The sequence below is a fragment of the Lissotriton vulgaris genome, chromosome 11 (assembly GCF_964263255.1).
Source record: "Lissotriton vulgaris chromosome 11, aLisVul1.2, whole genome shotgun sequence".
Lineage (NCBI taxonomy): Eukaryota > Metazoa > Chordata > Amphibia > Caudata > Salamandridae > Lissotriton > Lissotriton vulgaris.
The window spans coordinates 754,363,614-754,380,194 of NC_141699.1; the positions used below are offsets into that span (position 1 = coordinate 754,363,614).

At 38.5% G+C, this 16,581-nt stretch overlaps 1 protein-coding gene across 1 annotated transcript in view; it reads right to left on the minus strand.

Moving 5' to 3' along the window:
- Nucleotides 1–16,581, minus strand: part of SGPP2 (sphingosine-1-phosphate phosphatase 2) — a 542,910-nt gene that overhangs the window by 80,861 nt on the left and 445,468 nt on the right. Inside the window, exons 3-4 of the mRNA XM_086943879.1 lie at nt 15,656–15,835; nt 2,246–2,335 (exon numbers count right to left, since the gene is read on the minus strand). Coding sequence (XP_086800005.1) covers nt 2,246–2,335; nt 15,656–15,835 — 270 coding nt within the window. The remainder of the gene's footprint in view (nt 1–2,245; nt 2,336–15,655; nt 15,836–16,581) is intronic.

The following is a 16,581-nucleotide window of genomic DNA, read 5'->3' on the forward strand; positions in this document are numbered from 1 at the left end:
CATTTCAGGATAATATTAACAGACAAGGCTAGCAATTTAATTTAAAAAAAATTCTGTACTTGTCAAAAAAAAAAACCCAACATGGGAGAGGATGTGGCGCATCAGCCAGACCAGCTGACTCAGGAGCTGGGAATCCGGGTTTGAGTCTCAGTGTCAGCTCAACATCAGGTGATTCTGGGCAAATCACCTAATCTCGCTGTGCCTTTGAACAGCGCCTTGATACCCTCACGGGTGATAAGCTGCGCTACATAAGTCTACAAATATATAACACGTTTATTGCCCGCCCACTAAAACAAAATTGTAAAGTTTTAGAAATGGATAAACAAGCTAAATTGGGTCGAAACGTGCATACCACAGAACTGCAACAGAATTGCAATAGACAACCCGGCCTGGGAGTTAATGAGCCAATCACACAGGAGCTGGCCAAGTGACCCTCAGGGTAACAACTGAAGGGAAATCAGGGTAGTGTTGCTCTCCTCGTACAGCCAGGAGTTATTGTGTCCCTCCACTGGTGCCATAGAGAAGCCCAAGCATTAGCAAAGTCACTATCTCGCACCTTTGGGACCTGTTGACTTTGACAATGCAATGTGCAGATGTTGTGCATATGCACCGACCACTAAATCATGTTTTTTTATCATTTGTAATTTGGTGTATTCCATATCAATAGAGGACAACACATTTAATGAGGAACAGAGAAGGTTAGCACTGGAGAAGAGATCTGGACACTGAGACAGGATGAGGACAAAATAAACTGAGCGAAGAGAAAAGTACCATCAGCAAGGAGCCAGAGGCAGTGGTGTGTATGAAGCATATGTGACTGAGAGACAGGGAGGGAGGACCGCCATATTTCACAAGTCCCTCTTCTAAACTCTCTGTAAATCCTATGGTTTTTTTTAAGCAATGTGTACGAAGAACAGGGCTCTGAAATGGGCATTTTCGCCCAGCTTTCAAACTTACCTTGGAAGGAGAGCCCCACAAATCTCCCCACAGCGAGAGTCAGATATGCTAGCTATGTTTGATGTAATATTGGACTGCTGTTCAGACTTTCACCTGCATTACCCCCCCCCCCCACACACACACACTCAGCCCAGGGTGGTCTCCAGGGCCGGACTGGACGTAGCGGGCACCAGGCGTTTCCCCGGTGGGCCAGAGAGGTGGGGGCCAGTTTTGGACCCGTGGCGCCGGCTTTGTTACTGGGGGACAATTTTGCAGCACTGCTGCAATATCGGCCCCCTGTAACAAAAGCGAGAGGGGTGCTTCTCACTAGCCTCCCCCCCCACCCACCTCCCCGCGCCCGGTACTGGTCGACAAGCAATCAGCGAAGGGCTGGTTGCTGTTCCCAGTACTGCCGTGATGGTCTTCATTTTTGTTTCAACTGAACCCCCCCCCCCCTCTTGCCCCCCCTCCCCCCCCATATAATTCAGGGTTGTTAGCAAGTTACTCAATTAAATCCTCGCTTTTTATTTGAAACAGCATTAAACATGATGGGACAAAGACAGTTCAGCAAACCTGTTCAGAAATATTTTCATTGGCAATGACCAATTGTCCGATTAGATGCCGAGTTATAGAAAAAGAGCCTGCAACTTAATTCACCACAATAAAAATGGGTCACAATTTTAAAGGTGGAGTTAGATGTGTGCATTTTCAGATCTCTGTAGCTGAGGCGTGAGAAATATGGTTGATGTTACAAAATATGTTTGAGGCTGGTAGTTGGGAAGAATTATTACTAATATTATTACCTCGGTAGCAGGAACATTACAGTTATGGTTATGACAGTAACTACCGGTGCTTAATTTGAGCCGTTGGTTTCCGGTGCTAAGCACCAGCACTGAGCACCAGTTAAGGACACATTCATTTTTGGTGGGCACAGGGAGATTAAGTGATTCGCGCAGAAAGCTGAGCTGACTCCGAAACCCGAACCTGGTTCCCCAGCTCCGAAGTCGGCAGCTCTGGCCATTATACCTCATCCTACCGCACTTGTAGGAGTTTATTGGTTCTGTGTTAGGCAGCACTAACAGGAGAAACGGGCTAGTCAAAGCTGCCTCCTGACAAGAGCCCAGCACTTCATTTTTCACAAATTAACCACTGGTAACTACCTCATGTCTCAGTCTAGGTCTTATAGTACAGCTTCATTTGTTGTACGACTGAACTGGTGTTTAACAGGCGCAACTTAAATGGAGGACTGTCTTGTCAACCACACTTCGTTAAACACACACGCACACACACACACGTGTTGAAATCTTACCAAGACAGTGTGCATTCCTGTATACAATCTACTGAGAGACACCAGGCTTGAAGTGAAAACTGCCACAGCGAGTCCCAAGTCAAATGGATACTGTTAAAAGAAAAGAAAAACATGTTAACTGGAATTGCTCCATGTTTGTGTTCCACGCCCAGGGCCTGTGTTATGAAAAAGGCTGGTGAACATTCATTCTTACACAGATTTTGAATTCTAGACATATTGTACCGAATTACTTATTTCATGTCCGTATACTGCGATCAAAAAGTCGATACTTGTTTCGATAGCAGTGTCAAGCTTTTTCTTTATAGCAGAACCATTTTATCTAAAGAATTTAATGCAGAATTCGTGAATATTTCGTATTTTGGACGAGACCGTCCATCGTTTGAGCTATGAAAATGTATTTAATTTTCGTTCAGTTTCCCCCACCCTCGTCTGTGTTACACAGAGACAATCAATCACATGTAATCAGTGCATAGGAAATGTAACATAAGACAGAACACTGCAAGGTGTAGGAGTCACGTCATCCATACTGGTAGGCAGCATAGTTGAAGAGTGCTTGGTCTTGAAAAGCACAAACTCTGAATTTAAAACGTAACCCCATGGTTGGAGGTTCTCTTTGATAATCAGAATAGATTTCTTCCCAAATGAACCCTTTTTGCAACATTAGGATTAAGAAAGACTGCAGAAACATCCTAATCTCTAATCTATACCTTGCAGTTTACATGCAGCTCTTTGATGATAGTTAATAGCTCACAGTTCTATGTTAGGATTTTAACTTATAAACTGCAAGTAACAATAGGATTGCTCTGACAAAAGCAGTAACCCACTGACCTATTTACATTATATGCACTTCCTGAACTGCATGGCACACATGCTTTACAGCAGGCATATTAACCCCCTGCACAACTTTATGATGGGTCAAAACTTCCACTAGACAAAACTCTGATCCCTCTCCCGGAAGAACATTAATCACCGGAGTTCCCTGAAAATTGGTAGAGGCAAGGAACGGGCAGATACTTTTAAAACCAGACTACACTTGCTAACAAGGCGCACCCCCATAGTCAGCGCCTGGTGCGGTGGCACCGGTTGCATCACCCTAGAGCCGGCCCTGACTGGTTTTGTGCCTTTAGCCCTCCGTCCCTAGTTCACGCAGGTACTAGTAGCTCGGTGGCAAGCAATTCTGGGAACACTATGAAACTTTCTGCAAGAATTACATTTTGAGAGGGTCCCCAAGAAGAAAACAGTATTGGTTGTGCCAGTTACATTTTTACTCTCATAAGCATTTTTCCAGGCATAATGCAAATTAGATTGTCGTTTTGGGCTTGCAAAAAGTGGAGTCCAATAAATGGAAACTATCCAGAATGAACTGAACAATCCCCAATCCCCCTGCAAAGGTAAAATTAAAACTTTTGAGCCTTTTCAAACTCCATGATGGAGAATACTATTTGCTTCTCAGTCGCTGTTTAAGCCAGAAATAAGGCTACAGCACAGAAACGTGTTTATCCTTGCACCCACTAGTTACATGTTACAATACTCCATAAAATACTGTTTAGGTCAGAAGTACATAATAGAATTCAACTGGTGATGAACTGTGCAAATTTAAGTCTCCATATTTACATTACACTTTCACTAAAGTTAGTCAATATTTGCTCAGGACCTTGGTTATGGGAAAAATACTGTTGTAAGGCACCCCCCCCCCCCCAAAAAAAAAAAACATGGCAGCATGTATAGAGTAGTGGTTGTAAGGACTAATACTATTGTCTGGTTGTGAAAACGAGCAAAGACAATTGCAAAACGTGGCATGTTATTGAATGGACGAATCAAATAGTTTCTAAAACTGTTGAGTGCTTTTGTAGAGGTATATAATCCAACTGTTAGCATCATATAGCAAATGGTTGTACGTGAATGATGATCAAAATACATCCTTGTACACTTGTGTTATAATTTTATTGAAAAACACGTATGCTTCTTTAAATGTATTTATCAAAGTATAAATGGTATATATATTTTTGGACATGCCAATCAATCAATATTTTGTTCATGTTGCATAAAATGACCCATAACTTAATTCTAGTGAATACAAGACACGCAAATTGTTATATAGTTCTCCAAAACGTCATTGTCACCAACCTTTTAGAAAATATAAATTATACTGTAAGTTTCGAGGACACGGGGACATATCCAACATCTGGTTATATTCATCAATTGTAATTATTTCCCCAAGACAATTTGCGGATCTACTTAACTATATTAAACTCTCTTTTCCTCTGGCACTGAGAGAGGCCAGGCCCATGTAAGCTCAGAAGGATTTTCCATACGTGCAATAGCCAAGGCTGATGTAATATTAAGAAATGTAAAATATCCAGCAATCTATTATGAAAAATAATTGTATGGGGTTGGATCAAAACTGAATGCTGAAAAGTTCTGGTTTTAGGGCCAAGCAGTTAGAAATGCATTTTACTCCACGTACATTCTAAAGTGGTAAGATTTGAATGGAATTTGGAATATTACACAATCTTCCATTTCTGTTTTTCCTTAGTTCATCTCGGTCTTTGCTCTTGCTCTTTCCCAGTTTTCTCCTTTGATTCATGATTCTGCTCTGATTAAATTGAACCACTTTCCTGTTCTGCTTTGGTAGACTCTTAACAATACTTCCACATTTGTGAAAGCACAACTGCTCATGGGAATATTTCTGTACACCCACTACTTCTTCCACTATGCTGGATTTTGTAGTTTTCTATTGTCATTACAAAATACAAGTTTAAAAAACGATTTGAGGTATTTTCTGAATAGGTTGGACATGAGTTATGAATTGAATTGGTCTAACCTCAGAGAAATTACATGATCCGAGTTTGCAGCTTCACTTTACACAAGGATTTCATCGCTGCCCAAAATGAGACCCTATTCTAAGATCCACCGTCCACCTTAGATTAATTCCATTATCTGGACAGACTCGCTGAAGAATGTGTGCGATAAGAGGTGGGTTGAGGCAAAGCACCTTTTCTAATCATGAAAAATGTTAAATATCCCCATTACTTCAATTCTGAACCTCTTTGATGTGATAGGTCAAGTGAGACTTTATGCAAGAGTAACTGCTTCTAGGTATCCCCTCCTCAGAATGTTGCAGGCACATTTCCCTGATTCAGATTGAGAGGTCAGCCATTTCCTTCCAAATTCTTCCATTTCCTGTTTCAATTTGCCAAGTGTGGATTATACAAATTAATGGTGAATTTGCTGTAAGGCTTTGGCTTTTTAAGTCAATGGACTACCAGTTTACTGAGGGTGATTGAAATTGTGTATTATGAAACACATAATAAGGGCTTGGAATAGCCATGGAGTTTTCAGGCCAGATGCTTAAAAACAGTTATAGACCTTTTCTTCCTTAAAGCCGTTCAGTTGCTTGGATGCAAAGTAAGAAGACACTAGCTTAGTGCAAGGTTGCACTTTGTGGCTGAGATTTGGTAAAAGGAGGGTTATTAGCTATTTGATTTCAATGTCCACAGTATGGGTGCACCCCATGTGTGGGGCCATTCTTCACTGGTATGAAGCCCTATGTCCTCGATCAGCTGAGATGCAGTTTTTTGATTGGACTGTCTACCCACAGTTTGAAATATCCCATAATAATGTTTTTTTAGGCGAACCTCTAAGTATTGCCATCCAGCACCTGCCCTTAAGAACCACCTATCTTTACATAACTAGTGTTTCTAGTTTTCACATAAAACCGATTATAACCAATAAAACACCACCAAAGGTAACCAGATTGCACTAAATTTCGCTGCACCTTATTGCTTTGCCATCCACTGATGTTAGAGTAATGTAAGAGCTACACCTATCTCTAAACAAGTTCCTGTGATGGATGGTGTCAGTGCGACCCACTGGGGGCATAATAAGTGACTTAGCATGGCTTGTGTCAGCAATAGTCCCTGGACCTCAGATTCTACCAATTTTGGGAGCATCATTCACGTCAAATGGCTTCAGCTTGCTGTTCACTGCACATGGCTGTGCATTGTCCAGTTGGTTCACAGTTGAACTCTGAGCAGAATCTCTGTCCAGGGAATAGGGCACCACTATGATATCATCCTCCCTCACAGACAGGAAGTCAGAGCTTTATGAAAGATATAGCATAGACAAAGATTACTGTGCATGTAGATGCATCCCAAATCAATGTTCTTCCACAAAGCGCTACACCGAACACTATTGCTCTTAGGTTAACATCATGATGGTCTGTAAGAAGTATCAGGGGTGATATCATGAATGTCTTCAGTGCTGATGCACAGGCCCAGAAGAGGATCCAAGTGTAGGTTTTGATGAAACTACACTACCTAGAGTGCATAAATGAACCCAGAAAATCCACAAGTTAGTGTATGAGATTGAACAGTATAGCTTGGAAACATGGAGACAACCACAGCTATATGTTTCCTAACTTGAATGCAGACCGCACAATGTGAGCCAAAAGAGGTGTACGGACCCCCCTCCAAGCTTATGCACGGTCATGAAGTTTACATTTATTTGACTTCCTAAGCTGCTTTATCATGTATTTGTACTGTTATCAGTCATCAATAGCTGACAGATGCACAGATTCATTTTGAAGGTCTCGCCCCATAACCAGGCAGAGCAAGTCTAGGCTCGGATCGATCAATAATAATAGATTTACTATTGCAATCCTTTCTTGGTGTCTTAAGACAAAGAACAGGGTTGTGCCACAAAAGTAGAAAATCTTTTGTCAGTCTTTGCTATTTGTCTGGAGAATAGAATAGCAGGAAGATGTGTTAAGTTCCCATTATTAACTTATCTGATGCAATCAGATCTGAATGAAGCATAATCATATCTCTATTAGTGCACTTCATTGACATGGCGCGTGGCTGGACTGGTGATAAAAAGGAGTTTGAGTTCTCGGAACGAGAGAGGCATGGTAGTGGAATGAATAATGAAAAGCTACAGAAAGTGCAAATTCGAGGAAATGTTATAGGACAGGGAGTTAGAAGCAGGAAATAAGTAAAAAACTGAAAATTGAAATAAATTAGGGGAGGCATGAAATAAGCGAAAGCTTCTCCATAAGCACTGGAAAAACGCCATCCCAGGATATACATTTTTATGTCACAAACAAGAGTACATAGTGATAACCACTGGTATTTATAATTTTTGAAAACCTTGGAAAACACTGAAAAAATTCCATCGGAATTCACATCACAGAGCAACATAAAATAGAAAAGCCTATACATAATGTATGTATCTCTAATGAAGAAATAATTTCATGCAATCAGTCAGGTTATTCTATTATTTTCTATTCTCAATCTCTGCTGATGCCTCTGAAAACTACGGTCCTGGATGTCTGCTATTTTATGTTGAAAATGCAAAATACAGAATTTCTTCTCATTACCCTAGAATGTTGGAAAACATATTCAACCCTTTAGGGCTAAACCATCTAAATGTGAATGGATTTTCAACCTCTTGCTCTTCTCGTGTCAAACCACTGGGATTCATCTTGGATTTAACAGTAACTCCTATTTCTGCAGATTAATGACTTAACTAAAATAGAAACCTATATTCATACTCTCAAAAGGTAAAGCATCTAATCTGTATGACCCCTCAGTGAACTGGACACTTCAATACAACTTGCCAAAAAGTTACCAAAGTGAGACTTATATCAGAGGTGCTTAATAAAAGTGTGAGAAAGTGATACATGATCCAAAACCAGCTTACAGGACTAGACAGAAATCATGTAGCCTTCAATGGTTAAGTATATTGGCATTTTAACCAATAAATTAGCACTATCCAAACACTATCCTGACCAAACATGACTCAGCTTCTTTTACTTTAGATACTTATAGGGGACTTACAAACCATAAACATTTATGGAACAGCAATAAATGGTAAAACATAGCACAGAAGGACCAGATAAGTAGCCAACTGTATGGTCCATAACCTGTAAAGATTTAAATATGAGTGCATGCACCCAAGGCAATGCACCAGTGGACAAAGACATCTTTAATGTTGATAAATATCACCAAAATGCTTGACTGGAGAGTAACAGAGGAATGTTATCTTCTGTGAAGTAATCACATGTCAATATTGTTGGTTGCTTCATTCTTTAGTTTATTACATTTTGGTAATAAAGAGCTAAATCTAGTTATAGATCTCACGTAGGTGAAGGGATAGACATACTTAGTTCTAGAATATCTTTTAACACAAAAAGAGTTGAATCAAACTCAATTAAAATACATTTGTGAACATTCTTGATTATTACGGGGGGGGGGATCCAGGCATTGTGCAAGGAGGGTGAAGGGTGGGTTTTTAATTGTTTGCAGAACCTGTTGTGACAAATATTAGCATGGCATTTCAAGGCCTAATGGCTGTCAGCACATGTCAACACAAAGCAAGTGAAGTGCTCCCGCATACATTTTGGACAAGTTACATGTTCAGCCTTATGGCATCGCATATTAAATAAGGATCATTTTACAAATGAAACCCAGTGGCTCCTAGTGTAAGTAGTTGAGAGGGCATGAAGGGTCCATGTGCCTTTTTAGCCACAAAACCAAGTGTGCAGACACATTCTGGAAGCACGGCAATCCTGCAATAAGCATATTCGAGCAGACTGATATATATTGAGCGCAGTAGTCTAGCTGAGAAAGAATCCAGGCTTGGACAACTATTTGGACAATTACTTATATCAAAAGTGGGCTGGAAGAAAGAGAATGATTTTGCTAGTTACCTGAAGGATATAAAAGAAAGATGAAGTGAGTTTAATAATATAATCTTCAATTGAAAACTTTGGGGCCTATTCACAAACTGTATTTAGTAGTACTGCAGTAGTAATACTCACATACTATAAAATGCTATTCACAAACCTACATGCAGAAACACCTCTGCTTCTCTTCACTTTTATGTGAGGAGATCTCTGCCTTGACTGCGGATCTCTCCACACATGAAAGTATACGTTCTTGTAGAAAATGTGGGAGGACACTGAGGCAGTGACTGAAAAATAGGGAATATTTATAACTAAATGGAAGGTGTTTATGGAGGTGTAATGAGGGGTTTTGGGCAGGACATGCACACAACCACAAAAGAGTAAGCCCATTCCTGTTCACAAACTCCACTTCTATGGAGACTATGGTTAAAAAGGACCCTAAGCAGTCGTAAATGCAGCACAGATCTAGAGAAAGTCTAGCACCAAGCATGGCAAAATCACTGCAATTGCATTCACTCCTGGAAAATAATGAAGGTAGGGACATAAAGTAAAACCCAAAAAGAAATAATGATAAAATAAAAAAAAATATTTCTACTTTTGGAAATCTATATACATTTAATTTAAATGTAAAATTAACTATATAAATAAAAAATAAATAGTATTTGATTTCAAAATATTTTAATAGCTTTTTAATGTAAAAATGAATGTCAATGTTTAAATAACTATATTAATTCAAAGTAGTTCAATACATAAATTAGTAATTTTTGATATTTAATAAATAACATTTTATTTTAAGCAGTTGTTTATGAAATATTTTTAACTTAGTTTAATATATTTAAATTATTTACATATTTCAAAATGAAGCTATTACTGATGTAGTGTTTTTAGTTTGTTCTATATTTAAAATAAATATATACATTGCTTCAAAATAATATTTAACATTGAATTATGTTTTTCTTATTTCTTTTCAACTTACCTCTATACTTTACCATATGAGGCTTGTCGTTCCAGTGGCAGAGATCTCCGCCTAGTTTGAAATGTTATAAGCAGTATCTTTACACTTGGAAATTTTTCTCCACCTTCTGTTTTCAGGGGTAAAGACACATACAAGTCTACACTTTACAGTAAATTCACACCCATAAATGGTGAATACCTAAAAATAGTAGATTTATACAAAGTGTAAGAGAAACTTACACATGTAGATTCACTCTTGTGCAAGTTTACCGATGTGAATATCTCCCTTTGTGCCTCAAATAATGCCAACATTATGCACCAAACTTGTTGGGTGTAGCCAATTTTACATTCCCTATATATAGTACTAGGAGTAACCATTACTAAACATCAAAATCTCAGTTTTGTCCGAGAGGACTTTGGGTTATTTATGTTATGATTCAATATATGCCTTTTGGATAAGTCATATGTAAAGAATCTTTGCCAAGGGATTTAAAAATCTATCTGTGGTCTTAACCCCAGATGTCAAATTACAGGGATAATGAGTTTTGTAAAGATGGCGAATGTGTTTGCTGCTTGAATACAACAACAGATCTGTCATTTAACATCGAACAGTCGCCTATTCCTTAACTCCTGTAGGAAGGCAATTTGCCCACTATTTCTATGACATTTTATAAATTATAGGACAGATGCACTGGAATTAATTAGCTGAAAGACGGCATTTGATATAGCACCTGTATACGCTTTTGGGGCCCTAATTAAGCTGATGAAATTTTAAGGTACATACATGCATATTTTATGCTACAGTGCATGAGGAGTATTAATCAATAATTAAATAAATGTGTTTTATGTGATTATATTATATTATAGTTTTCATTGACAACGATTTTAATAAACTAGAATTGAAACTGAAAATCAACTGAATTAACACCAGATGAGTGGCTATTTTGTACTTTGATTACGTTCATAATGGAATGAGTCATATCAGCATCTACATTTAAAAAATAAATTGAATTGTGATCCAACCTTGGAGGCTGTTTGAAATGCACATTAAACAGAATTTTAATTTGGCTTTAATTTTGTTTTTTAGATTGTTGATATCCTACGTGCATATACTTTCAAATATTTTTGTGTGTCTGGATGAAGATAATACTAAATCACTATGGGTGAACGAAATAGTGCATTGACCGAATTAATTGGCACTTATAAATTCATATTGGTCAGTCAAGACTATCTCTGCTGTACAATACCATACTTCATAAAAATAGAATTTGTTTAGGAGTGTATTTTAGGTCAGTTATGCACCTGCAAAGTCTGACCCCTCCAAATGACAATAATCTTACTAGGATATTTTTTCTTACACTGCATTAAAACATTGATTATCCACCTGTGACAATCTTATTATGCATGTATATTTGTAAATACAAAGTGAAAACTTGTAACATTTGTAAAAATTCTGGGAGGTTTCTCTCTTCAGCTTCACTTTTAAGTAATCTAAAATTAGAGAAAATAAATAATTCACCCTTGGAGCCACTTTCGTCCATTTATTGTACTCACAAAGAAAGTTAGACATTTAACCATAGAGCCTTAGAAGTACATTTTTCAATACATTTCTAACTGTCTTGCCTTTCTCAATGAATTCTAGGAGTTCTCATCAGAACTCTCCATGTGGACTTACATGTGAAAATATGTACACAGAGAAATTGCTAGTTTACATTTGTGCATGCACAAATATTACACATAGGCAGTTTTTATTTTTTTCTTTGGTTTATAAATTGGGAAAATATTTCTCTGTGAGGAGAAGGGACTACCCTTTTACCTTGAGCAATGTTTGCTATATTCTCTCCTATTTCATATCCTGCAATTGTTTACTCTTATTGTTAACAGGTGTAAAGTGCAGACAATCTTCAGAGTGTTAAAAACATGTGGGAATACCCCAAAGTTATGGGACTGTTTTGCTTCACCACCCTTTGCAGCTGTTCCGCCTAGGACATCCAGCAACTGGACCATATGAGCAGATTGAATCCTATGTAAAATTCTATAATATTGGACATTTTTAATTTAACAGTTAGTAAATCCATTTATGCCCACAAATTCACCCTTTATGAATTTACAGTTATAAATGGTGACATATGCTCACTTAATAATTACTTAGTTACAAAAATATAGAGTGAATTAGACCCATTGCATATATACCTAGGATCCCTAGTGGATTCTGGACACCGTAATATATATATACATAATAGGGGCAAAAGGCACAAATTAATTAATTAATTAATTGTGGGTTTATATAGCGCTAGGATAGACTCCCGGAGGAGTATCTCCGCGCTTCAAACAAGAGCATACCAAGATATCAACAGATGTATGTTTTAATTGCTCTAGCTTTCCTGTGACAAAGTACAACATAATCTAGTTTGAGTATTGGTTCAAAGATAGCCATCATTTACAGTCTCATGAACAATATTTTATGATTCAAAATATTAAATACAGCTGGCAAACCTTAAAGCATGGTAACAGCAGTCAAGTAAAAAAACTTTCTTTCGGACACAAATGTAACCATAAAAGCATACAGAACAAACGTGATGATCCAACACGTTAAAAAAGATATATAAAAGAAAGTTAAAAATAAAATTATTTGTATAATCACAGCAACAAATTGAACTTCATAAATACACTAATTGATCACAATATAAACATTAAATAACACAGACGCAATAGTCTAGCACTGCAGAAAAGTACAAATAAAGTGCAGTTGAAAGTGCCTAAATCACATAAAGACATTTATTAGGAAGCATATAGCTCTCGTTCAAGAGTTATACCATCAAACTAAAACATTAATGATTTTCTTCTGCTAACCCCACATTTGAAAAAAGAACAGATATTAATGCAGATTATCCACAAAATTCTCAACCTGAGCAACTCTAGAGAATATAAAACAGTCCAATCAAATAAGAGCTTCCAGAGTTATGTTGTTTTCTGAGTCTTCTTTATTTTTTCAAGATAAATCCAGTCACTGGGTACAATTCATCCAATTGTCTTCAAATAAAAATAGCCAACTGATCCTTGCCAACACGTGTTTCGTCTGGTTTTACAACCAAAATACTTTTTCAGGGCAATCTTACTATGTTTTACATTGAATATCTTAAAGGTTGGAAATCTCAATAGCAAATTCCTATATCAGATGTATTACTAGGGCATCTCACTCCTGACCCTCATTCATTAGTGGTTCCTATTTAATTTTGAAGAGACCTTCACTCTAGGTCTATCCTCCTCTGTGGGTCTCGTTATTAAAATCCAAATGTATCGTAATTCCCGAAAAGTTTAGGTCCGCTATGGTAATAGACGTTTTTGAATCGCTCACATCGTATCTCGGCGTTAATGCAGATTAGATGGGTAATCCAGTTGTTGTAGTGCCCAAGGGTTAGTCCTGAGGTTTCTATCCCCTTTCTTCATATAATTGGGATAAAAAACTTTTTGGGAAGATTGATAAAAAAATGTACAGAAGAAGGTGAAATGTAACAGGCTTTGTGGTGAAGATTTGTCACATGGACATAACAAGACTTTTGTGGGATCAAATTGGCCAAGAGGGAAGACAAAATACCACCTCACGAATCTCTGCCTGAACCTAGTAAGTAAACACCTACCTTGTGAATTATCAATCCACTCAAAGTTAGGGTCCAGGGAGGGAGAAAGGTGGACCTCCTCATAGTCTCTAACAAACTGTTTGTTAAACTTGAGGTGTTCCCTCAGTGTTCTTGACATGGGTGTGAAATCAGGTTTGACCCACACAATATCCGTCTTCCGTATGGAGGAGGGGTTGATTAAAAGAGACGCCCTACCCAACTTTGTTAACTCGGTTTGGATATAATCAAACCAGGGGATTTTCAAGGATTTCTCATACGTAAGGCAGTCATTAATAATTTCTTTATTTAAACGCAGCGCAGGGATTGACCCAGATGGAACACCATAGGAGCCAAGGGGCGAGCTTGATAGCATTCTCTGCATGCTTCATCCCAAGCTCCTGATGGACTGTGAAGGTGGAACATGCAGGTGGGACTTCCAAGAGTCTCCTGAGTGCCCTGTTTTGTTCCGCCTGGAGGGTTGGCTGGTTTTTGCACAATCCCAGATTCTGGCACCATACGTAAAGATCGGGAGGCATTTCCTCTAATAAACTTCAGAAAAAGGGGCTACAGGTTTTTTTACTAATACTTTTAGCCAGGTTGAAGATTCAGCCCACCGAGCTAACATTGGAACAATAAATTGGCACTTATGGCACAACAAACAACTTGGGGCACCAAATAAAGCTCCTAAGTGCCTTTACCAGATTGAAAGTCAGATTTAAATGCCTGTCCCATATATATCGGTGAAAGTGACCTTTGGCTAACCTTTATGAGATTTTTAAGTGAAAGGGATTATTTGATGGAACAGCAATTCGACAGCTGATCACAGTCTCCATAAGGGTTATGTAGCATTTCAACAAGAAATCTTCTAACATGCTTTATAAAATTCACGTCAATATTTTTGTGAGATTGTGATATTTTGGGAAAAGCTGGCACAGGAATTTAAACACAGAAGGAGCAGCTCAAATATGGTGATAGTCCAGTGAAAGCACGTAGACTTTCTCCAGTTCAGAAATGTTTCCAAGTATTGAATCCCTTGAAAGATCTGACATCTAAGAGTAGCATCAGGTGGTCATTAATCAACCACCAAGGTGATCTTCAATGCATTTCCAGAATCCAAAATGTTGGTCCATGTCAGCATGTTTTGGGATTTTAGCTAGTGATTTAAAGGTGACCACACTAGAACGACTTGCTTTTCCTAGAGTGTCTGGCAGACCTGCTTCTTCACGTGAATAAGGAGTATAAATAAGTAGATCATGAGAAATATGGTACATACAGGGTCATCTGTTCATTTCATTCGGCCAATAATCAGGGCTTCAAGTGGGATGAAAAAACAGGGGGGGTCTCTCAAAGGGGCGTGGCCAGTGCAATTAAGGGCGTGACTTAAAAACAGATAAGCTAAAAATCTGTGCTTCGCATAGGGTGCTGCTCGACTTTTATTTATATTAATTATTTTGCTGTTTCTTGCATTGCTTCCAGATATACTATACAACAAGTAACATCATACCTAGTCAGTACTATTGGCTTTGTCAATGGTTGTTGGTTGCATAAGATAAATAAGCAGCAACTATGGCTTGTATAATTTATTGAAAAAGCTTCCACTTAAAGCCCTGGTGACACCACGACAATGTTGCTGCTTGTGAGTTACAAAAGTGAAGGGAAATTCAGAGAGAAATTGAATCCGTTTAAAGGATTTCCCTTCCCTTAAAACGCTCACCTGGCATGACATCATGCCGTAACCTCCACTAGTGAGAAGTGAGCAGTGTGAGCATGCGCACATCAGTGTGCCTGCTGCCACTGCAGCCCGGAAAAAAACGGACCGCTTGCGCCAAGGCACAAAACAGAGCCCGATAGAGACCGGTTTCGAGGCCCCTTTTAAAAAACTGCCGGTGCTCAGCACCGGTGAGACCCGGCCCACTTGAAGCCCTGCCAATAATGTAATTAACCTACAATAATGTTTCAGCAGCCTGTGGCGTGTGTGTTCCTCTCAAGTGATTACCTGTCCTTAGCAGTCTTCTGCATCTATGTCTTACACAACACCCAGAGCTTGCTCAAACCTACTTCTGGTTCAGAATGCATGTTAATGGTTAATCCGTTTATTTAGTTGTCATGGTTCAATGCTTGTAGAACGTGTTAATGTGTTTTCCTTCTTACCTTATACCTGTCCATAGTTGAGAGGAGGAAAGTGAATGAAATGGCGGTAGCTGCCATGGCATGGGTGGATGGCATGCCGTACTCTGCGTCAACTCTGGTTTCTAGCTTTACCACTGGAGGCGACTGTGGCCGAGGCCACTTCAGAAGGTCCTTGGACACTTGACCAATGTACATGACGAACTGCAGAGCAAGAGAACAGTGGGAATTAGACACCTATTAGGAATGCTCAATTACCAGAACAGTTTATAATTGTAGACTTTTACAATCCTTAATGTTTGCTGGTAACTGCTGAAGTTCAGTACAAGCATCATTCTGCAGTTATTATCAAAACCAAAAGAAGATCAATCAATCAATAAAACTTTATTTCGGTTTAGTTTGCAAACCACAAAAGTACAATACAGCAATCCAAAAGTTCATTATTTAAAAAACAAATAAGAATCCTTAAAACGATACAATACTACCTGACTAGCAGCAATGTATAGCAGCACAGGTTATACTAAAGTGAATAAGTGCATGTGAAAAAGGGATTTAAATAAAAATCGTTTACAGGTCCAAGCATTTTCTGTACTTTACAATTGATATCAAGAATTCTAATACAAAAAGAATACTATCGCTATGTAATTGTTGTCAATACATCATGGCAGGTCTGATTTGACAAAAATTTAATTTCTTTAAAAGCGGGACCAGATAGTGTTTACGGGGAAATTCATAAAATTTACATAAACACATAAAATGCAGCATATCCAGCCAAAAGAAGATAAAATGCGTTGCTCAGGAGCACAAGCTTGGGATTTGTGTGGAAAGGACCCAACATGACTGCGACAGTGTGTTCCTGACCTCCTGTTGTATGCAGTGTACCAGGCCAACATAGTGCACACACACCATTCTATGAGCATTTAGTAAAAAGGCCTCGTTAAAAAGCTGTA